This window comes from Rhinoderma darwinii, chromosome 7 (genome assembly GCF_050947455.1).
Source record: "Rhinoderma darwinii isolate aRhiDar2 chromosome 7, aRhiDar2.hap1, whole genome shotgun sequence".
NCBI classification, from domain to species: Eukaryota; Metazoa; Chordata; class Amphibia; order Anura; family Rhinodermatidae; genus Rhinoderma; species Rhinoderma darwinii.
Window position 1 is genome coordinate 29,182,050 of NC_134693.1, and position 24,190 is coordinate 29,206,239.

General features: G+C 39.4%; 1 protein-coding gene across 7 annotated transcripts in view; it reads right to left on the minus strand.

The window, feature by feature from the left end:
* Window positions 1–24,190, minus strand: part of ASTN1 (astrotactin 1) — a 348,098-nt gene that overhangs the window by 83,906 nt on the left and 240,002 nt on the right. For 3 of the 7 annotated variants that reach the window (XM_075833082.1, XM_075833076.1, XM_075833078.1), the window contains 5 exons: window positions 4,583–4,714; window positions 3,441–3,593; window positions 2,464–2,631; window positions 1,998–2,082; window positions 695–769 (listed from right to left, as the gene is read on the minus strand). In XM_075833082.1, the coding sequence (XP_075689197.1) occupies window positions 695–769; window positions 1,998–2,082; window positions 2,464–2,631; window positions 3,441–3,593; window positions 4,583–4,714 (613 nt within the window). The remainder of the gene's footprint in view (window positions 1–694; window positions 770–1,997; window positions 2,083–2,463; window positions 2,632–3,440; window positions 3,594–4,582; window positions 4,715–24,190) is intronic. The other 4 variants (XM_075833081.1, XM_075833080.1, XM_075833079.1 and 1 more) reach the window with 3 other exon arrangements.

The window sequence follows — 24,190 nt, forward strand, 5'->3', positions numbered from 1 at the left end:
TTTCTTAAGTGGCAATGTGATTAATGTAAAAGTAGATTAAAATAGTAAACAATAAAAGAAAAACTGCAGTTTTTCATATCTTTGAATATTCATTCAATCTTTTATATTAGGCTTTTACTAGACTGTATAAAAAAAAGTGACTGCAAATATATCTCACTTGTAATAAGAAAATTCTAGCACAGACAAAAAAAAACAGTATATTCTACAGAAAATTCGGAAATATATTGTGACATGATATGATTCATTGAGGAGCACCCTGGACCTTGAGGTCATGACTGTTATGCTAGACCTTGGTGTCTGTCAGACTGCGAGACATTACAAATGAAGGTGATGGGCAAATATGACTGTGAGAGGCTCCTCGGGCAGTTGATAGAAGATGCTGGTTGCAGTCAAGGTCATAGGCTAGGTTGACAACCACAATGTCGACTGTCGTAATATATTATAGGCGTATATATGAAACATAATGCAAAATAAAGTAGAGGTGTTGCCCCTAACAAACATTCATAATTGAGTTGTCATTTCCTAGAATAAGGTCAGAAAATAGTAATGACATGATAAGTTCCTATGGGCAATACCGCCTTGTGTAATTCCCTTTTGCATTCTTTTTCATGAATATCTTGGTCAAATGTTTTTTACTTTAAAAAATTCTTATTGTAGGCATTAGATTCATTGCACTAAACAATTTATACTGTACCTGAATATTTTGTCTGCTGGCTGCTCCCCTAAGACCAGATCGAATCCTCTCTGGAACATGGTGTATGGCCAGGGACTGCTCGAAAAGACAATAACAGTATACGTGAGAATACAAGATAAAAGTTGTGGACCTTGAGGTAAGCAGTATTTTAACTGTAACCTAACAGGATTGTTTGAGATTAGAAAAACGTGGTTGCATTCTTCCAAAAATAGTGCCACCATTGTCCAAAGCCTGTGTCTGGTATTGCAGCTCATTCTTTTTCAAGTGAATTGAGCTCCACAGATACAACCACTTGAACTTTCAATAATTTCATTTTGGTGATAGTCTTACTCACTTACTATACATATACATGGTGCTTAAAGCGAACCTGTCACCTTATAGTTTTTTTTATTTTAATCACTTACTAACATTGAACTAATATTCATAATTATATATATATATATATATATATATATATATATATATATATATATATATATATATATATATATATAATTTAAATAATATCGACAGAGTTGTTTTTGGTACCTATGACTACTATGCAATATGTTCCTCCATTTTGAATATATGAACGTTGGGCATGCGCTGTAAGAAAGCACTTGGCATACCCATCCTCTACTCAAATTTCTATTCAATAAAGACAAAAAATCAACTCAAGATAGAACATTTAAGAACGGGGGAAGGGCAGCCTGAGCGAGTGATCCTGAGCCTCCCAAGTTATAAAGGTCATGGACCCCTTACAAACTCCAAATGTGTCCGTCCTTACATTTCCTCTTATCTCAACATATCCTGAGATATGGCCCGAGATGACCACCTTTGTAAAAGAAAAACATGATTTTGCGATACTCTGTCACAAGATGTCTAGGCTATACGTATGTGTCTATGTGTGGCCACTCAGTGGTTGTGATGTCATGGTTTTTACTAGCATGTTGCGATAGTGTATTAAAATGGTTTAATGAGAATTGGAGTCCTTAACCAAATTCAAGCAAAGGTAAGGTGGACACATCTTTATCATATGTGAGATGGTTAATACATTGCATTTCATCTGAACTAAAGACTTACAAGTGCTGCATTAGACACATGGATTATAGCCCTTTTGTGGACATGGGCCCTTAGGCACTGCCCTAGTCCCGAATGGTCAGTCCACCCCTGGTCACAGGTGCTCTTGAATCAATGATCACATCTTGAACTACGCAGGATGTATGTGTCCTAAGAGACTTATTTGTACCCAACCCCAGAACTTAAAACCACATATCCACATAAGAAATACAAACACATCAGGAATTTTGTTTCTGGTACGTACCCCTGGTTTGTTCCCCACTCATTTCGTATACATAGGTGTTTATGTACTGGATCCCTCATATAACCTTCATGACATAAACACTCGCCTGTAAGTAGAAAGCAAAGTACTATCTAATACATCCGTCATCACTGGTGCATTTAATGGAGGTATTTGGCTTTTTCAAAAAGGATTCAAAAATTTGGTCTGATTCAAAAACTTTTCAGGCTAACAGAAAGAGTTTCATAGGACTTTATATTGTCTTATGCTCTGTTAAGTTGAATATAGGCAGAATTTAGCAAGCAGCAACTCTGTGTCACATAAGCCTAAATATCCACCATTTCTTCCTTAGTCTTTTCCCATTGGGAAAAATGGATCGGTCAGATGGTTGATACTACTGTATTTTATATGGAATTAGGTAACACAATTATGAATTTTGTTATCTAATATAAATTAACACAAAGACTGTGCAGAACCAGAGATGTGTTACCTGTCTCAGGGTCGCATAAATGCTCACAAGGGTCCAGAATTCTTTTTGCACAAAGGTCTAAGGCCCAGGGACCGCTGGAGTTCATCTGGGAGAAGAGAACTACCTGTGCAGGGTTCAGCCAATCACTGGCATCTAACTGGCTGCCCTCCAAAAGTATAAAGCGACTTCCTAAATTGAAGGGAAATGTATTTGAGTTACGTCACATTATGCAATATAATATATACTATATACTATTACACACTCATTGTTATCCCATGTACACATAACAAATACATGGATACAAATAATCATGTGACAGAATTTATTTGTATTAAATGGACTAAATGCCGTGTAAACCATCATTGGTAACACTACTGTGGAGTAGGAATTCATTGACCAAGTTTTTTTGGACATCTGTTTGGGCGTTTTGTTTGGTAAAGTGAATCACAGCTTATGGATGGTAAATAGCTGTGAAGGTCTTATTGTATTGAGTAGCGTAAGTCTCAGATATTGGCGAGCTTTATCAATAGTGGTGAAATGTGGCACAATTTAAGACATAATTCTGGTGTATATGGGTAAGTAAATTTCACAACAAAGACCAATTGGCAAAACAAGACATATAGTATATTTTACTGTATATTATAGATTGTACATATTTTATACAAAACCTAGTAAACTAGAATATCATGTAGTCACATCTTTGGATTCTAGAAGAACTATTACAATAAACATTTCACAAAAACAGAGAACAGCTATATATATATATATATATATATATATATATATATATATATATATATATATATATATTTCTTTATTTATTTCTTTATTTATTTTTTAAATTATTTCTATTTTTTTTTTCTTAGAGTGGTCTGTATGGCTTTCAATTTTACACCTACACATATTTTTTGTAATCATACAATTTGTCATTTCCCTCTCCTTGTCAGAAAACCCTTTCAGTGTTATAAGGACAATGTTGCTTTGAAGTATATCCTCACCGTCAGCAATAAGATGTTCTGGAACATGAAGTGTAATCCTGACAATCAAAGGGCAACTGATATGGGATGAACAGACCAAACCAATAACACAGCTGGTTATACTAAGGAGGGTCATAGTCATCTTGTTGACAGGACTGCGGGGTGAACCTACTGCTGAAATAAAAAGAATTGCAGTATTAATATGAGCATGAACCAACTCAACATCCTACATGACATGGACCGCTAACAGTAATGTATATATAACTCCACATACAAGAAAATTCCACCATGAGGATTTTGGTTGCATAATAGCAACTAAAAATAAAAAAATGGCTTAATATTTCCGTGGGATCTACTTATGTGAAGCATACTGTGTTCAGTCCATGAGATATGGACCGTATGTCAAACGTATTTCCCGGACCGAACACAGTTCAGGGAGCCGTACTCCTAGCACTATAGTTTTGTATAATGCTAGGTGTCTTTCACTGCGGAACTACTGTCCTGTACTGAGGCAGGGACTCCAGGGACTAATCATAGAAACTATGATGCGAGGAGCGCGGCTCCCTTAACTGTGTGCGGTCCGGGAGATATGGCCGACTTACGGTTTGTATCTCACGGACCGAACACGGCCGCATGAAGCAGGCCTTAGAGATCAGCTGATCGCCAGGTCAGCTTCAATTTAAAAAGGGTTTGTCTCGATGAGACATCCCCTGTAATCGAATAGAGTGTTTTTATTATATAATGAAAAGTAATGCAAATTTCTAACTTGATCATGTAATGATCATGCGCAGGACCGATAACATTTACAGCACCGTTATTAGATATCGCTTTTGTAACAAGCCGATCACCTGTGTGATTATCACATGACCAGGACAGATTTTTAGCCTTTGGAATGAAACAATGAAGCGTTATGTTCACTGACAGCAAGCAGAGATCAAGGATTGAGAAATTGATACAGAAAGTATATTGGAAAATGTCATACATTATCATTATATAATAAATACAAATATTTTAAATATATCTATTCCCCTTATCATTCAATGTTATCCAAATAAAATCTGTGGTTTTAGTAAAAGCATCAAGCTTTAGAGATTCCAACAGGAATAAAATCTGAGAATAACACCGGTAAAAGTATACAGAATATATCAATTTATTTCACTGACCTCGACTGCGTCTCCGGCTGCGAGAAGGGTCTGTATAGAAGGTTAGCTGCGTTTCACTATCCATCTCTCCACCGCACTCTCCTTCGGGGTTCAGAAAGGCTGAGCCCGCTGTAAGATATAAGTCAGCGTCTTCTGATAAGCAAAATTAAAATGGGGCAGCACAGGGAGGAAGAGTGTAGGATCAATGAAATAATCTGATGAAATATAAATAAACTCTCACAAACATATTCTACAGCTTGAGGGGAAGGCAACAAATTACAAAATGACATACTTCCAAAGCCTCTGGCAGTCAAGAGATTAAAGGAAGCACAAAAGAATATGTCAAGAAATCTTAAGTAGCTGGTAGCATTTGTCTCTTCATTTGCTGTCTCTTACTCATCTGATTTTAAGAACAGTGGCTGGGGTCACTCTTGGATGGTGACCTGCAGGCGATTGGATGATAGCCATTGGCTATATGTTTAAATGTTAACACAGCAGAAATTACACTTATTAGCACATCTACATTTTTGAGCTAAATTATTCTCAATTCCAGGACACCAGAAGGACAACACACCGCAGCAGCAGCAATCATAGGATTGGATTGCTGTTGCCTTGAAACTACAAAGAACATTTTAATCTAGGATAAATTGCAGAGTGATTTAGCTAAACGTGTATTGTTCCAGCATATAGGAACATATTTTTAATTTCAGAATGAGAAATTAGGAAAATAATAACAAACAGATGAAGGCTCCATTTATTTTTTTCTTGTGCATTCCCAGAAAATATAATAGCCAAAAAAGAGGTGTGGAACACAGGCAGTATTGGTGACAGATAGGATCTGCCCAATTGTATTGCACCCTGTTGTCTTATTTCAATATGATGAAATGAAGAGAACTCCTTTTGCAATGGCAGCCGAACTGCCTGACTTGAGGAACCCCCTGCAATCACCTGTTTTCACCGGGGCAAGCTGTGGCCAGTCAAATGTTTGGAGGAATGATATTTAGATGAATGGTCATCCATGTAATACATGAACATGCCCTTTTTGCAGAGTGAGAGCCACTCTTTATTAGTGGCTCTTCACTCTGGCTCAAAGAGATGGGATCCCGAGCAGGGGACCCCTCTATGATTTACATATGCCCTAATAGGTTATATAGAACAGCAAGAAAACACATTTTAAGCCCCTGAAACCACCGGTGATAGGCTGAATATTACATGGCACCCATTAAAATTAATGTGCGACCATGTAGTGTATAGTCATGCTGAGTCCACCAGAGAAGGAGCTACCTTTGCAGGGAACCCCCTCTATAAACTCCATATGCCCTAAAAGGCTATTTAGACTGAGATCTTTCCATTGGGATAACCCATTTATTTTAAAGGAATTATTTTTTTCTGTTTTTATTACAGCTCTTAAAGGAGTGAAAAGCAAGACAACCACAATGAATAAAAAAGTGTTATCAGCACTACTTTGTATAATTATCTATAATGTTGTGTAAATGGAGAACAAACACATTAAAGAGATACAAATATTTGTTTTATGGTGTTCATTATCCCAAAATCAAGGAAGGTCTAAGTAATTTTTCTATAGTTAAAAGAGTTGTCTCATAAGGACAACTCCTGACTATATGCCCAATGGACGTCATAGAGGGGATCCTTTGTTTAGGACGCCCCTATGAGCCAGAGCTGGGACCCACTAAGAAAGAGTAGCTCCCACTCTGTCAGACCTGACAAATGTTACGGACCCACGACCCATGTAATACATGGTTGGCCATTCCTTTCAAATGTATGGCCAGTGGCAACATCCCTTAGCAATACCTGATCGTTGTCTTCATGGGACTTGCTCTTTAAGAGTTCCCCACTAAAAATATATGAAGTTACTTTACAATAGTCTGAAGTGTAGCTACAGGAAAATGTAGCTAAAGCTTCTCATGGATCATGCACTGATTTATTGGGTTGGTAAGTTTATTTATCTGTTCATCAAATCTTTTCAGATTGACTTTGGAATATTCATGTATATATTTATTACCAATTATTATTCTTATATCGCCTCATATAATGCATTTTTAGACAAATTAATCTATAGACAATAAATTCACATATATTACATGTACAGTATTTTCCTTCTAAACTAAATTTAATCTAAATTACAGCATCATAAAATATTCAGAGAAAGCCACAAAATGAGTGTATCCTACAAAAAGTCCTAAATGGACTCATTAACCTTTCATCAAATTATTAGCTTAATATTTCATTTAGTAAATGCACCAGTTCTGGAGAAGTTTAAGAGACCAATTAAGTGAAGCTTCACAATATTGACTTTGAATTAGCATTGATGATTTATCTACAGATTACTGGGCAGTGATAAACAACTGACCGTTTCTGATTAATTGGGCAATTCCGTCATTAAAAAAATAAATTGATCTGAGCAACAAGTAGGTGGTTCTTTTATATTACCCAAGTCACCAGTGTTACATTTCAGATCCACTAAAAAAAAGTGGAATTGCTTAGGCTCTGTTCCCACTAGCATCAATGGAGTTATAATTGTGAAGAAGAAAATGATCACTCCTGGTTGAAGGTGCTGCTGCACTTGTGGAGTAAATTCAACTGAAATCACAGTTGGCACAAGATATCAATTGAGAAAAAATATATATTTATTTTTAAAAGACATACATGACGGGACAATGTATGTCATAAAATTGGAATAAAAGCTATGCGTTTCGAACCTGAACCAGGATCTTTCTCAGGCTTGTATATTTTTTTTCTCAATTGATATCTTGTCCCAACTGGGATTTCAGTTGAATTTACGCCACAAGTGCAGGAGCGCCTTCTACCAGGAGTAATAATTTTCTTCTTCACAATTTGGACTTCATCCACATCGACTTCCGCTGATTTCTCAGCCGCCGGTGTTCACTCAGAGGGCTAGCAGACTGCTTACACACGGAGCACCGAGGCTCCATTGGTTTGATGATCGAGTTGTGTTGACCATCTAGCGCAACTCAAAAAGGTGAGTATACATCTCATATACAGCACGTTACTGTTGACCACCCTGCAACTACGACAATACCCCAGAGGGGCGCTCTCTGTCTTCTTTTTTCTTCCCATATCATTGTCATCAATGGAGTTATGACAGTCTTGCTGTAACCCTTTTCGAACAGAATCCTGGCAGCTCCCATTGACTTATAATGAAGTCCATCAAGCTTCCCTCAGGGTTCTGGCATTTTTTAAAGTAAGAATAGCACTCCAGACTACACCATCCTTGCTGTCACAAAATGCCGAAAAACCCTGACAGTATATGATGCAAATATGAACAGAGTCTTAGGGCTTGTCCACACATAACAAAAATGCTTTGTGTTTTCCATCCGGAATTGGGGGTGGAAAATACACAGTGGAATACAGTAGTAGCAAAGTGGATGAAATTCAACAAATCTCATCCACACGCTGCGTAAAATTTTAATCCTGAAATTCACCTGTGGTGCGCATTTTTCGTTCTACAGCATGTCAATTCCTGCTGCGGAAAGTGGACGGAATTGCTGAGTTTTTCAGAGGAGATATCGCCATCTCACAGACTTAAAAAACATGCAGCAAAATCCGCACCATTTTCTGCAGTAAAAAATGCAGCGGATGGTCTGCTAGTTTTAGCAGAATTGCTGCAAATTCCGTTATGTGCGGACAAGCCCTTAGATGTGCAATTAATTCTCCAGAGGTATAAATGATTGATGGAAAAGAGAGTGATTAAGTAGAAGGGAGGCCAATGTATGGAGAATATTGTATTAATGCAAGCACAGAATTATGCACAGGATATAGGGGAGAAGTGATTTAGTAATGGTGTAAGTTGGGCAGGTTTTTTGAGCTGGACATGAAACGATTTAATTAGATTTTTAATATGTCCACTAATATGCCAGAATATCAGGCAATTCCGAGGCGCTGAACAGTGGGGGGATGGAGACATTGTGGTGTGGTCAATTGCATTAGAATATCTGCAAGGAAGATGGCGGGAAAATGATTAATTCAGTTTGGGCTAGATTTAATTTGAGATAATTGGAAGACATCCAGGAAGAGATGGATTTAAGGCAATTTGCAATAAAATAAGAAGATATGATGCAAGTGGAAATATACATTAATGTATCATCAGCATATAGATGGTGATTTAAACTGTAAGAGTTGATTAGTTTGCCTAAGGAGTATATGGAGAGCAGAAGGGGGCCAAGGAGATAACTTGACAAAATCTGAATGAAAGATGTAGGAGGTAGAGAAAGATTTTTTACTTGATGAAAAAAAGTAAACGAAAAAAAGGCAAAATGCTAAAGAAATGTTACAAAGACCAGACAAGCCACAAAAAGTTACTAAGTCAACATGAAAGTGAATTGAAAATTCAGCATTTGGCCAGTCCCATGGAGCTCTACATATTTTCCAAATTTTACTTACCTGAAAGCTGCTATTTCAAGGATCACCTATTGTCCTATACAATGCCAACCAAGTCGCACTGCAACGAGCCATATAACAGGCAGAATAGGAAATACTACAATGGTCAGGGATTGGAAATTATAGCATTTTCTTTGCTGTCTGCTTTTTGGGTCATGCCGGTGCTGTTGGGTTGTCATGTTGTCATGTCCAGCACAGGCTTCATTTGCAGCCTAGTAGACCATAGTCGGGGTCCTTTGGCATGATGGCATTCAGGTAAGTGAAATATTGTGGAGATGCAGAATTTACATATTTGACATAGAGTTACACGTCAACAACAATGACTGCAATTCAGCCTAATATCTCATTAAAAAAAATAATCAAATGACTAAGGTTCTTCACTTTTCAACAGCCTTTATGTTTGGTTTCTAGTCAATCCTATAATCTCTTACTGCCACTTGACTGTCATGGTAACTCACTCCAATGTATTACTTTTTGTTTAAGTACAGCACCAATGAACATAAAAGTGAGCAAATACTCTAGGTTCAAAGTACATACCGAGCTATGGGAAAACTATTGAATTAACACTCAAACAAATTCAATAAAGGTTAAAAGAATTACAGATGTAGCCACCTTTAACTTGATTCTGATAACTTGCTGCAGGGTGATATCACACAACAAAAGCCATTGAAAAGTCATTGAAAAAGTCAAGCCAAGAGATCTAGTCACTGTATATTTAATGCGTTAAAAGTCAAGGTAAAGACGGCTACATCTGTACATATACTAGATACATTGAGTGCATTAACCCTTAGATCTCATTCACATGGCCTTATTACGTATCCGTGTTTTATGAATCTGTAATACGGTGCAAAATAATTGCTGTGGGCCCATGCTGAGTTTTTTTTCACATGGATTAATATCAAATCCTTGAGAAAGAAAACAATTGTGGCATGTTCCAATGCTGTTTTATGAAGGTATTAGCTGTTAGGGGAAAATATGGTACCAAATAATATAGACCCATATGGACTTCATGTGTCTCTGTACAAGGTCCATGCACTCTATGGGCTTGATCCCTTGGCCTCCCTGTTTTAAGGTTTAATACCTATAGGAATAGGTATAACATCATAACAAAACTAATTGTCTTCAGATCTTCGGATATTACAAAAAGATTCAAGAACATTCACCTTGTCTATCCTAATTTCCTCAACTAGAACGATGGCAATGAAATTGAATATTTTTAATTGTTTTGAACAGGTTGAGCATTTACGCAATGTACTCTGTCTTTAGAGAAGTTCAGGGGCATATTTATAAGAGGTGCAGAGATGTCATTTGTACCTAGGCCGAGGGGACCCAATACTATTAGGGCGGGTTCACACATGGCGGAATTGCACTTAAATTCCGCTGCGGACACTCCGCAGCGTTAATCCGCAGCGGAGCCGTTTCTACATTGACTTTCACTTTAATTTAGCAGTGTTCGTTTACACGATGCGTACAATTCCGCTGCGGAGCATAGGCTGCGGAGCGGAATTTGGTGTCCGCAGCATGCTCTGTCTGTTGCGGAGCAGTGGCGGACTCATGGCGGAATTTCTCCATTGACTTCAATGGAGATTCAAAGTTCCGCAATGAAGTCCGCAGCTGTCATGCACATGTCATGTGTGCTGCGGATGCGTCTTGCTTTTTTTACTTGACATTTCTTCATTCTGGCTGGACCTATGTATTTCTAGGTCTACAGCCAGACTGAGGAAGTCAATGGGGCTCCCGTAATGACGGGAGCGTTGCTAGGAGACGTCAGTAAATAGTCACTGTCCAGGGTGCTGAAAGAGTTAAGCGATCGGCAGTAACTGTTTCTGCACCCGGGACAGTGACTACCGATCCCAATATACATGTATCTGTAAAAAAAAATGAAGTTCGTACTTACCGAGAACTCCCTGTTTCTGTCTCCAGTCCGGCCTCCCAGGATGACGTTTCAGACTAAGTGACGGCTGCAGCCAATCACAGGCTAATAACAGGCTGCAGCGGTCACATGGACTGGCGCGTCATCCAGGGAGGTCGGGCTGGATGCCGAAGGAGGGACGCGTCATAAAGACAACGGGCGGTAAGTATGAATTTCTTTTACTTTCACTAGGGAAAGTGCTGTCCCTTCTCTCTATCCTGCACTGATAGGGAGAAGGGAAGCACTTTTCCCGCAGTCCGCAGCAGCTAGTCCGCATCAATTTTCTGCACATTTTGTGCAGATCCGCAGCCGTAATCCGCAACCCGGATTAGGTGCGGCATTGATGCGGACAGTTGCGGAGGAATTCCGCCATGTGTGGTCATGCCCTTAATGTCATTGAAAAGTTTAGTGGCCCAATTATGGATTTTGTATTGGGGCCCAGAAGCTTCATTTTATGCTCTGGATAAATTGGTTCAACCAACTACCAGGTCAAGGTCAGTGAGCCAAAAGAATAGCCGACTTTTGCTATCTCCATAATGGGGAAGCATAGCAATATGACATTATGTTACATGTAACAGTGGAAGCTTTACATGCATCAGTTTATATTTTTAGAATACATAGCTAGTTTTATAGATAGAGGGCATCAGGAAGTCATCTTCGTCTCTGCCATAACAACTGTTTTATGAGCCATAATCTTAGACCCCAATTTGGACAATGTGTAGAATGATTTTTGCAATTATGAGTATCTGAATTGGATAGTTTAAATTAGTTGTGATATGTGCTACAGGAATAGACTGATAATATAATAATGTGATAATGATATAATGGTGAAAAGAATAGTTCCTGCAATTATTACATTTATTATTTAATTGTAGGTGCAAAAACTTGTGTGCTATTAGAACTGATCAGAGAAGTCTAATGCTGTAACATAATACAACAGCTTTTACTGTATCTACCTATTATTTACTGATTGCCTGGCATTGTATACCCTCCAACAACTTTAACATCATATGTAAGCTCTCCCTCTGTTTGCATTTACTATTGCGAGTTCTTTTCATTTCACAGCTGACTTTTACACATTATATAGAAATGAGGAATTTGTGCTATTTCCAAAGACAATAGCAAAAAATTCCTAAGGATTTTATCAGCTTTAAGTAAATAATTGTAAAATGAAAAAATATTCAACTTTCTTACCTACCATGTGCTTCAATACCTTGCAGTTTTGAAGACTTCTGTTTGCTGGTTACTAGAGGTGACCCATTCAGACTTATAAGGGTTTTCCCTTTAAAGAGGCTCTGTCACCACATTATAAGTGCTCTATCGTCTACATAATGTGATCGGCGCTGTAATGTAGATAACAACACTGTTTTTTATTTTGAAAAACTATCATTTTTGAGGAAGTTTATGCTAATTACTTTCTTAATGCCCAACTGGGCGTTTTTTTACTGTTGACCAAGTGGGCATTGTAAAGAGAAGTGCATGACGCTGACCAATCAGCGTTATACCATTCTCTCCATTCATGTCCATTCATACTTAGCACAGCGCGATCTAGCGAGATCATGCTGTGCAGTCACAATCTCTGCACTTTGTTACTCTGTCTGCGGTAGTTACAGCAGAGGAAGCGTAATCTCGCGAGATTACGCGGTAAATGACAGGTTACAACGAGATTACGCTTCCTCTGCTGTAACTACCACAGACAGAGAAACGAAGTGCAGAGATTGTGAATAGACATCCCGTGGAATGTCTATTCACTGTCTAAACACTTCAGTATCGTTAATGTGTTAGTATAAGACGGCGCATAGCAATCTAAAAGGATCCCTATGCGCTGCCTAAATGAATGGAGAGGAGTGCATGACGCTGATTGGTCAGCGTCATACATTCCTCTGTACAACACCCACTTGGTCGAAAGTAAAAACACGCCCACTTGTGCATTAAGACACTCATTAGCATAAATCTAAAATCGCTAATAAAGTGGTGAAAATAGATTGTTTTATTAAATAAAAAGCACTGCTGTCACCTACATTATAGCGCCCATCTCCTTATGTAGGAGATAGGCCACTTATAATGTGGCGACAGAGCCTCTTTAAATGCTCTGTGTGAACATACCCTAAGGGCATGACCACACGTGGCGGATTTCCTCCGCAACTGTCCGCATCAATGCCGCACAGAATCTGCGTTGCAGATTCTGCTGCGGATCTGCACAAAATGTGCAGTACATTGATGCGGACTAGCTGCTGCGGACTGCGGGAAAAGTGCTTCCCTTCTCCCTATCAGTGCAGGATAGAGAGAAGGGACAGCACTTTCCCTAGTGAAAGTAAACGAATTTCATACTTACCGGCCGTTGTCTTGGTGACGCGTCCCTCTTTCGGCATCCAGCCCGACCTCCCTGGATGACGCGCCAGTCCATGTGACCGCTGCAGCCTGTGCTTGGCCTGTGATTGGCTGCAGCCGTCACTTACACTGAAACGTCATCCTGGGAGGCCGGACTGGAGACAGAAGCAGGGAGTTCTCGGTAAGTATGAACTTATATGTTTTTTTACAGATACATGTATATTGAGATCGGTAGTCACTGTCCCGGGTGCAGAAACAGTTACTGCCGATCGCTTAACTCTTTCAGCACCCTGGACAGTGACTATTTACAGACGTCTCCTAGCAACGCTCCCGTCATTACGGGAGCCCCATTGACTTCCTCAGTCTGGCTGTAGACCTAGAAATACATAGGTCCAGCCAGAATGAAGAAATGTCATGGTAGTAAAACCAATACGCTCCGCAGCACACATAATATCTGCGGACTTCATTGCGGAATTTTGACTCTCCATTGAAGTCAATGGAGAAATTCCGCCATGAGTCCGCCACTGCTCCGCAACAGACAGAGCATGCTGCGGACACCAAATTCCGCTCCGCAGCCTATGCTCCGCAGCGGAATTTTACGCCTCGTCTAAACGAACACTGCTAAATTAAAGTGTAAGTCAATGGACAAACGGCACCGCTGCGGATTAACGCTGCGGAGTGTCCGCAGCGGAATTTAAGTGAAATTCCGCCACGTGTGAACCCGCCCTAAGTCTTCTTTGGTATTTAGTCTCTGTATGTAAATAAGAATACTACTATGTGCCATTGCCCCAGTTGTATACATAAAATCTCAACACAAACTAATCCTGAAATTATGAAAATGTTCTCATATCCATATAAATATCTTACATCAGTTTTCAGATTGTATAATTTTTTTTACATTTTAAGGCTTTGTTTGCTAAGACAGTGATGTTTCCTGGAGGTAGAAGAAAAAAATTAAACCAAGTTTTGACATGGTTAAAGGCTCTGTACGCCTTTGAAAGTGATTTTTTTTTTATAAAATTGTCAGTCGGTATGTTCGGTGCAACTTTCAAATTAGTTTTTATTAAAACGTATTTTTATTTTTTGAGATACAGCTGCTCTGTATTCTGTATACAGAGCAGCTGTATCGTTCACTGAATCCTGTACCCGTCAGGTTTGCAGGACTGACGGGTTCAGTGAAAGCGGGTCCTGCGTGTTATGAACTTAGATGCAGTGGCGGATTATCATATGGGCGATTCGGGCGGCCGCCCGGGGCCCGAGGCTCCCAGGGGGCCCATGGCAGCCCGAACCGCACATCATTTTACAAACCTATTCAGCGCGCTAGCGCTGCTACAAGCCGAAGATGAGAAGGGGAGGAGCAGGGAATTGGCCGGGATCCAGGGGTAGGACACGCCTCCCTGACAAGTGCGAGCGCCGCCATTGAGTAACAGAACAGCGACGGACGGCTGTTCTGTTACTCCAAAGCTGCAAGAAGAGCCGGGCGGGCGGTCACCGGCGCTGAGGTTAGTTGGCTTATCCTCCTGCCCAACTGGTTCCCGACCGCTGGCTGTATTTTTACGGCCAGCGGTCAGGGACGGGTCCTTAAAACCCGAGCCATAGACTTTCTACGGCTCGGGTTTTAACTTGTTGCCCGCGCGATCGGGCAGCTGAATGTCGGGTCTCTGGCTGTCAGTGACTGCCGGGGACCCTGAGGAGAAGACAGAAGCAGCTATTCTGCTTCTGTCTTCTCCGATGTCTTCTTACCAATGAACTTCTTACGATGTCTTCTTTCAATGAACGCTGTGTATAGGAATAGAGACAGCAGCAGCGGCGCTGTCTCTATTCCTCCCAGTGATCATGTGACTGGTCACATGATCGCCGGGTGCCGTTAGTGGCAGACTGTTGCTGGGTCTAACTAGACCCAGCACAGCCCTATTAGTGACAATCGTCACTATGAGAGGGCTGATTTCCCCTGTAACTGGGGCTGCTGTGCAGCTCCAGTTACAGTGGAAAAACATGGTGTAAAAGAAAGAAAAAATATATATAAAGTTCCCCAAAGGTCTTTTTTGACCTTTGAGGATCAGACCACAGTAATAAAAAAATAGTAAAGTAAAGTGCAAAAAAAAATTAAATAATAAATACACATAAAATACCCACCCCAAAAAAAAACGTTCCCCCCGCCAATCATTGTTGTAACGCTAGCGCTGACCCAATTACCCTAATATATAAAAATTTCCGGTAGACAATGACGATCACAAATAAAAGGTCTATTTTAGGGTAAAACTATGTTATTACCCAAAAAAATAGCTGAAACGTAAAAAAGCTTATTTTTTTACTATTATTTTCAAACTTTATGAATAAAAATTCTAAAATAGCAAAAAAGGTGTGCATAAAAACGATAAAAAACGAAACCTGCATTGTCTACGGAAAAAACGTCGCAAAAATCACGTCGTTTTTATTTATTTTTTATAAAAATGTGTGTTTGGTGCAACTTTGTAATTACGTTTTATTAAAAAATATTTTCACTTTTTGAGATACAGCTGCTTTGTATCCTGTATCCGTCAGGTCAGCAGGACTGACGGGATCAGTGAAACGAGCCCTGCGCTAAATTATAATCTTAGATGTGATAGATTTGAGGTGGATCCTGCGTGTCACTGATCCTGTCAGTCCTGCTGACCTGACGGATACAGGATACAAAGCAGCTGTATCTCAAAAAGTGAAAATATTTTTTAATAAAATCAATCAATCACACACATACTAATATATATATATATATATATATATATATATATATATATAAAATTATGATATAAAGTTTTTAAATGTGTACATAACCTTGTGGCACTATATACAAGGGGGGGCGCTGTGTGCCACTATATACAAGGGGGAGAGCTGTGTTCCACTATATACAAGGGGGAGCGCTGTGTGGCACTATATACAAGGAGAGTGCTGTGTGGCACTATATACAAGGGGGGCGCTGTGTGGCACTATATACAAGGGGAGTGCTGTGTGGCACTATATACAAGGGGGGCGCTGTGTGGCACTATATACAAGGGGGAGCGCTGTGTGGCACTATATACAAGGGGGGGCTGTGTAGTGCTATCCACAGTGGTATGTGTGTGGCGCTCTTTATAGGGGGGGCTTTTTGGTGCTATTTACAAGAGGGGGAGGGCTGTGTGGCGCTCTCTACAGGGGGCTGTATGGCACTATCTATATGGGGCTGTGTGTAACGCTCTCTACGGGGGGGATGTGTGATATATAGAGGGGGCTGTGTATGGCGATATCTATGGGGGTGTGTAATATCTACAGGGGCTGTGTGTGGCACTATGTACAGGGGGCTGTGTGTATGTGGTGTTTTACAGTGTGTGGTATTATTATATTCAGTCGCGCAGTGTTTGGTGCTATTATATTTAGGGGTACAGTATGTGGCACCATGATAACTTTATTTTCATTTATAGGTGTGGAAATGTTGGAAAAGTGAGGAGACGTCTGAGTGGCAAATTCTGCAGAAATGAGTCATGGCCGGGAGAAGTCGTCATGAGCGCTGGACCGGATGGAGAAGAAAAGAGGAAAAAAACGACTAGAATCTGAGACGTCGTCACCTGTGAGTCACTAGATTTATAGAGAATCTGTCACCTCTCCTGACATGTTTATTATAGGAATCCTTGTATTTCACAAAAAGTCTTTCTGCAGTCCAGGACTGATAGACAATTCCCCTTGTCAGGAGGTTGTGTCCCTGCACAGTGTGATACTCTCAGTATGTATGGACACAGCCCTGTGACAAGGGAAATCGTAACACTGTTAATGCTTGCCCAAAAAGGTAGTGTTAAAAATAGTTACGGCGCGGCAGGGCGGCGGTGAGGAAGGGGGGCCCAAGTTTGGGTAACAGCCCAGCGCCCATGGTCTACTTAATCCGCCACTGCTTAGATGTGATCGATAGCAGCTCGATCCTGCGTGACTAAACCTGCTGATACTGAACCTATCAGTACTGTGGACCTGACGGATTCAGGTCTTAGTGAATGATACAGCTGCTCTGTCTACAGGATACAAAGCAGCTGTATCTCAAAAAGCAAAAATATTTTTTGGATAAAAACTAATTTGAAAGTTGCACCAACCAAACGGACTGACATTTTTATTTAAAAAATAAAAAATCACTTTCGAAGGTGTTCATAGGCTTTAATGAAACATTCACTATTGAAGCACTGGTTAAATTTAGCCACTTTCATTTATCACGACTTTCTATTGGCTGCACACTGTATGTCACAATGACACTATCCAGTGAATCATTTTAAATTGCAGTTCATAGATAGAAGAGAAAGTTTAGAATTTAAACCCTTTAGGTCGAATTTTCTTAAAAATGACTTGAAATCTGAGTACTAGTTCCAAAACTGCTCGTCCCGATGCTGAGAACAGCAATGCTTTACTCATCAATTACAGCACTTAAATATAAGTGTTTGGTGACAGAAGGTTAATAACCCTTTTATAATAAGATATAGCTGTGTGGCATAGGGATCATTTTACCCTTACACAATTGATTCATTTACATTTAAAAAGCTAATGATGCTGCTTATTGCCAATTGATATATGAGGCATGCAAAGGCAGAAAAAACTTTACACCCCAAAAAATTATTATGAAACTAACAATCTTGACTTTACATGACATTCATTATTCCCGTGTTAAAATAACCTTGCATAGAAATACAGCGGTACAGACCGGCTTTAGAACTTGGCCCCAAGAATCCTTCTTTATCTGTTTCTCATAAAATTATCCCCTTAAAGGACCAGTGTCACGGAATTTTTTTTTTTTACATCAGTTTGATTTTAGTGTTTTATTAAAAACTTTTATATTTATTTGTGTGTTTGTGTTTAACTTTTTTTATTTTTGAACTTTTTCTTCCCTATGGGGGCTGCCATTTTTTTTTCCATTTCTGTATGTGTCGATTAACGACACATACAGACATGGAATACGGCACATACAGACCCATAGTGAATGCGAACGGGGCCCGTTCCATCCACTATGCTGTACGCCGTCTGTGTGGGAACGGCGCATGCGCCGCTCCCACACAGTCCAAGTTGAACTGTGCGACGTCCGGCGCCATTTTCCTGTGGACCGGAAGTCGCAGCCGGACAGTAAGATTACTACTTCCGGTCGCGGCTTCCGGACTTGTGCACTTGGAGCGGGAGGTAGTAGACGGAGCAGACGGACCGGAGGGAGCGGCGGCGGCTGGAGCAGGTAAGTTATTTCTGTGTATGTAAGTGTTTTACTGTGTGTTTACTACTGTATGTAAACCTACTACACTGTGTGTTAGCTCAAAAAATGGCGACACACAGTGTAGGAGGTTTGACCGTTCAATCCCCTCGTTTCTCCCGGCACTAGCCAGGATAAAGGAGGGGGGGATTCTCAGAGCTCACTAGAGCGAGTGAGTTTTCTCAAATTTTGCAGCATAAAGCAATGTGGTTGCTTTACCACATGCAATGCTGCAATTTTGGGAATTGCTCCATCTAGTGACCAGTACTGGGAAATATTATAAATTAGAATCTAATTTATAATATTTCCTGACTCGTGAAATTTTTAAAAAAAATTAGAACAATGTTTAATCACCTATACACGAATTGTTTAACTAAAAAAAAAATACATTTTTTTCTAGCGTCACATTCCCTTTAAGGACGCAGACCGTTTTAGTCTTAATTTTTTCCATTAACGTAGCAATATGAGGGCTTGTTTTTTTATGGGACGAGTCTTTTTTTTTATATCGCTATTTTGGGGTACATATAAAGTATTGTATAACTTTGATATATAAAATATTTGAGGAGGTGGAAAAAATAGCAATTCTACTATTGTTTTTGATATGTTAATGTTGCGCCTTTCTCCAGACGGCATAAATAATTCTATAGGCCATTACATTTATGTCGATACCAAATATGTACGCATTTGTTTTTTTTGTTTTGTTTTCTTTACAGCTTTCGTCGTGTTGTATAAATGACATGTGAACTTTATTCTATGGTTCAGTATGACGACGGCGGTACCAAATCTATATAGTTTTGTTTTACTAATTTTGCACAATAAAATCATGCCTTTAAATATCTTGTTTTTGTCTTTTTTATTTTTCCGGCGATACAGCTGTGTGAGGGCTTCTATTTTGCGGGATGAGTTATTGTTTTTATTGGTACTATTTTTGGGTACATACAACATTTTGTTACTTTTTATTATATTTTTTTAAGGATAAGATAACCATAAAACAGCAATTCAAGATTTATTTGTATTTTTTTTACGCCTTTCACCGTGCGGGTTAAATAACATCATAAATTTAGAATGTGGGTCGTTACATACATGGCTATACTAAAGAAGTATACATTTTTTTCTTTATATTTTTTACATAATAAAGACGTTTTATTGGAAAAAGTTTTTTTTGTGTTTTATTTCAATACTTTAAACATTTTAGTTCACAAAAAATAAAACATAAATTGTTTAGCTCCACTAGGGAACTATGCTATCTCTTGATCACTTCTAAAATACATTACAATACTTCTATATTGCAGTGTATTACGGCTGTCTCTGGCAGGGCCTAATAGGTAAGATAACAGACCGAGGGGGGAGGGGGCACTGGTAAGCCGCTCTCTGCCTAAGCAACCTATCGGATGAGATGGTACTGGCTCAGTACGTCATGGGGCGGGATGTGATTTTATCAGAACTATCTAAGATTAAAAAGGGAACTCTGGGGGAAAGCCATGGTACTACATGCAAATTCTCACTTGTAATTGTGATGTCTGATGTCAGCACAGAATTTAACTGGGCTGTTGCATTGCATTAATCCAAGAAGCACAAATGTGCTTAGTCCTGAGCTGATTCCTGTTTATTATGTAAGGCCATTGCCAATCAATCATCTTTGCTCCTTCCTGAAATTGGGCTAAAGTTTGCACACTGCCTGTGACATGAATGCTGCTGGAGGGCACGGTCTCTGCAGCCTCTCCTGTGCATTAGGCCTGCATATGTGGCTCTCCAGCTTCCTGCCCACAATTTGAATGAGCTATATAACTATGACTTCTGATAGATGTGACATACCACAGCTCCTATTATGTGTTAGAATGTGGCTATATAGTTACTGTATCCATTGCCTGATAGCAAAGAGAAGCTGGATTATTATTTTTTAAATGCAAATTGCAGGTTACATGGGGGAATTTTTTTTTTGTTTGGGTGCATTTTGGGAGCACATTGCTTGCTTAATTTTATTGCACTTTAGTACTCATCGAGAAACGCTTGGCAGGTTTGATGAAATAAATATCCCTGAGTTAAAAATGTAATAAAGCGTGATAATCATCAATAGTGACCTTACTATTTACAGGTTTGCTCCCCGCCATTCATTCTGTCTACATCCTTCATCTATATGCTTGCGGTCACTGAATGGGAACCTTGATTGTTTATTTTCTTAGGCTAGACAGAAGAGAGCAAAGTCCTCAGGCTTGACATTCATAGCAAATTGTGCCTTAGGATTCTGCTCCAGTTTCCATCTCTGTGCTGAAAAGTATGTTACTTTTCAGAAAAAAATATCAAATCAACCCTAGAGTATTTTGTTAGGTTTTCCATGTCCTGGTTCTTAATGCACACATAAAATATTGAAGTGCATTTGACTAGGCTCAGAGTTTACTTTTATTACCTGTGCCGACCTCCTGTTTGCCTGTGGATACTCAGTTTAAGGGAATCATAAGGGAATTATAAGATCACACTACTTCAGTACTTTAAGAGATTGCTTCTCTGATTTTGGCGGAGGCAATGACATTTCTACGTATAAAGTTTTGGTTTTTTAGCAATGCCAAGCAGAGGCATAGCTAAAGGCTCCTAATGGAAAAGTTCATGTTGAGCCCCCCCCCAACCCCTCAACCACCATCACTTACCACCAAACTAAATTTTTCCTCTTACAATTGAATCCAATTTCATACAGAGGCAGATAAAGATTTCTCCTGTTGGTTTCCGTACATTGTAAATCCGTTTTATGGAGGTATTCAATACTTCTAGGGGGAAATATATCTGTAATACAGCACTATACAAAAGCACTAGACAGTAGCACACGGAGTGCGCCAGAGGCTCTGTGTGCCACTGTAGTGCCCTATTTATATGTCTCTTCAATCATAATACGTCATATAATGGAGCATGCTGCAAAAACAAAATTCGAATTCGAATCTTAGCACCGTGTAAAGAACTTTAAATCCCAGAAGGGTGCTCCGCTCACCAGGTTGACCTCCAAACCTGGATCATAACAAAATACGTCAAAGCGTGAGAGGCACTCCAAATATTATGTTTATTCACCCATAGTGGACACGCAACATTTTGACCCTACCATAGAGTCATTAGCTTTCTAAGTTATCTCGGAAGTTTGGTGGACGTCTATATGACATTAATGGATTGTATTGTAACAATTACAGATAATATTAGGAGAAGAGACGCTATTCATGATCCATTCTGAAATTATTCATAGTCATCCAAACTTACATGTATATTATGTTTATTCATATGGATACGAGTTTGAATGATTGAGTCTGGTGGCTTCTATCTTTCTCTTATTTCTCCCTTTTTTCTTCCTTTTTACTTCTCAGAAGGGGCTTACTGGTATATTAATATAAAATTTATTGTCACATTTCTATTATGTTACTGTAAAAAAAAAAAATACCATCAAAGATATGGACCCCAGAATTTGGACTGGTACTGCTCGGTAGCATTGCTCCCCCTGGTGATAAGAAGTGTGACACAGGTTGTGCACACGAAAGTGGGGTACACCCTGGTCAAACGCTCCCCTCCCATATGACTACTGCTCCACATAAAAGGTGGACAGAATCTAGTGGGATCACATGAAATAGGGGTTGTCATAGGGGAGAGCGTATGTACATCTCACTGCAATATACTTCTGTGTAGTCAAACGAATCTATTCTGACCACTGTGTCTTTAAGAATATTTTTTTTTTCTATATTACTCATTATATCCCATAGATTTATATAGCAGCTAAAATCTCCCTTTGTTTATTGCTTACAATATAGATATAATGGTGTCTCTATTATATATCTTGCTCATTTTATACTTCTTTAAAGATGGCTGCCACTGGACTTAATGGAGGAAGGGCGCTTGTGTCACTCCTTCATTACTTCCTATATACACAGAGGGCTTTCCAATTTATCCACGTGTGTTGTCAGGAGGGTGAACAGCACATGTGCTGTGAGTCACACTGCAGCCGACTTTGTTTAGCATAAGGCCCTGTTCACACAGAGTTTTTTTACACTTTTTTTTTTACGCGGAAATCGCGTTGGAAAACGCGGCAAAAAATTTCCGAATATGCCTCCCATTGATTTCAATGGGAGGCGGATGCGTTTTTTTACCGCATGCGGGAAAAAACGCTCGTGGTAAAAAGATGTGTTATGTCCTATCTTCGGGCGTTTACGCCTCTGACCTCCCATTGACATCAATGGGAGGCAGAGAAAGCGAATTTGATTGAGTTTTTTGCCCGTAGCAATCAATGGGCGCGAGCGAAAAACGCAGCGAAAATCGCGGCAAACGGCGTGCAGGAGGGGCAAAATCTGCCTCAAAATCCCAAATGGAATTTTGAAGCAGAATTTTCCTCCTGCAAAAAACTGTGTGAACAGGGCTTTACCATGTCAGTGCATAACATCAGCATCCTGCCTATTGGCTGTGCATCCAAGATTGCTGATTGGTTATACAGCTTAGTATGTTAATTGGCTCTATAGCGGAGCATGCTCAGTTCAGTTTTCAGAATGTCATGACATAGCACATGGCTGTTTTATACACATGATCTCTATAATTCTCTATGAATCGGTGAGTGAATGGCCGTCCGTCCTCCACCACAGATGTATACAGCTGTCAATAATGATTAGTTAATGTTTTTAATATTTTGACCACTGTTATGTACACTATGCACTTGCTTTATATTCACTATATGATTGTTATGCACTTTATACATTGACCATATTTATGATGTATATGAACTCCTATGACTGTATGCACTGTGTCACTTTAATGTTTTAATTATTACTAATGATGTAACTAGTTCACATGTCTTAAATACTCTGCTCACATGTATCACTTTGCTTGAAAAAAGTTCCATGGTAAAACTGAAATGTCGCTTGGCTTTAATGACCAGGACCGTTTGTGCATTAATGACCAAAGATTATTTTTTGTCTTTTCACTGTCGCATCCTAAGGCCATTTTCAGACGTGGCGGAATTTTTCCGCTGAAAATGTTGCTGCAGATTAGTTGCGAATTTGCAGCAAACATTTTCATATTTGACCGGTAATTCAGACGTTGTGGCTATCACAGCAGACTTGCTGCAGATTTCAGCCTTTGCAATGCAAATATTGAAATCCGCATGGAAATTCCGCTTCTTCTCCGCAACAAAATGTGCATGCTGCGGAGAGAAAATTCTGCACCGCAGCCTAATTTTCGCACAGTTATTTTCCGAAACGTCTGAACTTAGTTTCCTAAAAATGTATAGAAACAAATGTAAAAAACGGCTGCTGCAGAATTTCACTAAGGACTGTCCGCTGCGGAATTCAACAGCAATTCCACCACGTCTGAATGTGCCATAAGAGTTGTAACTTTTTTTTTTGTTGTATCGACATAGCCGTATAAGGGCTTGTTTTTTGCAGGACAAGTTGTATTTTTTAATTGCACTGTTTTGGGGTGCATATAATATATTCATTAACTTTTATTAACTTTATTTTAGCAAAGAATTGAAAATAAAAATGTATTGCAGCATTGTTTTTCATGTTCTAAATTTACACCGTTCACTATGCGGCATAAATAACGTTACCTTTATTCTATGGGTCGGCACTATTATGGGGATACCAAATATGTAAAGGTTTTATGTTTTCCTACGTTTGCAAAATAAAAACCCTTTTAAAAAGAAAATTACTTGTTTTTGCATCGCCGCATTTCAAGAGCCGTAACTTTTTTATTTCTCCGTCAGTGTAGCCATATGTGGGCT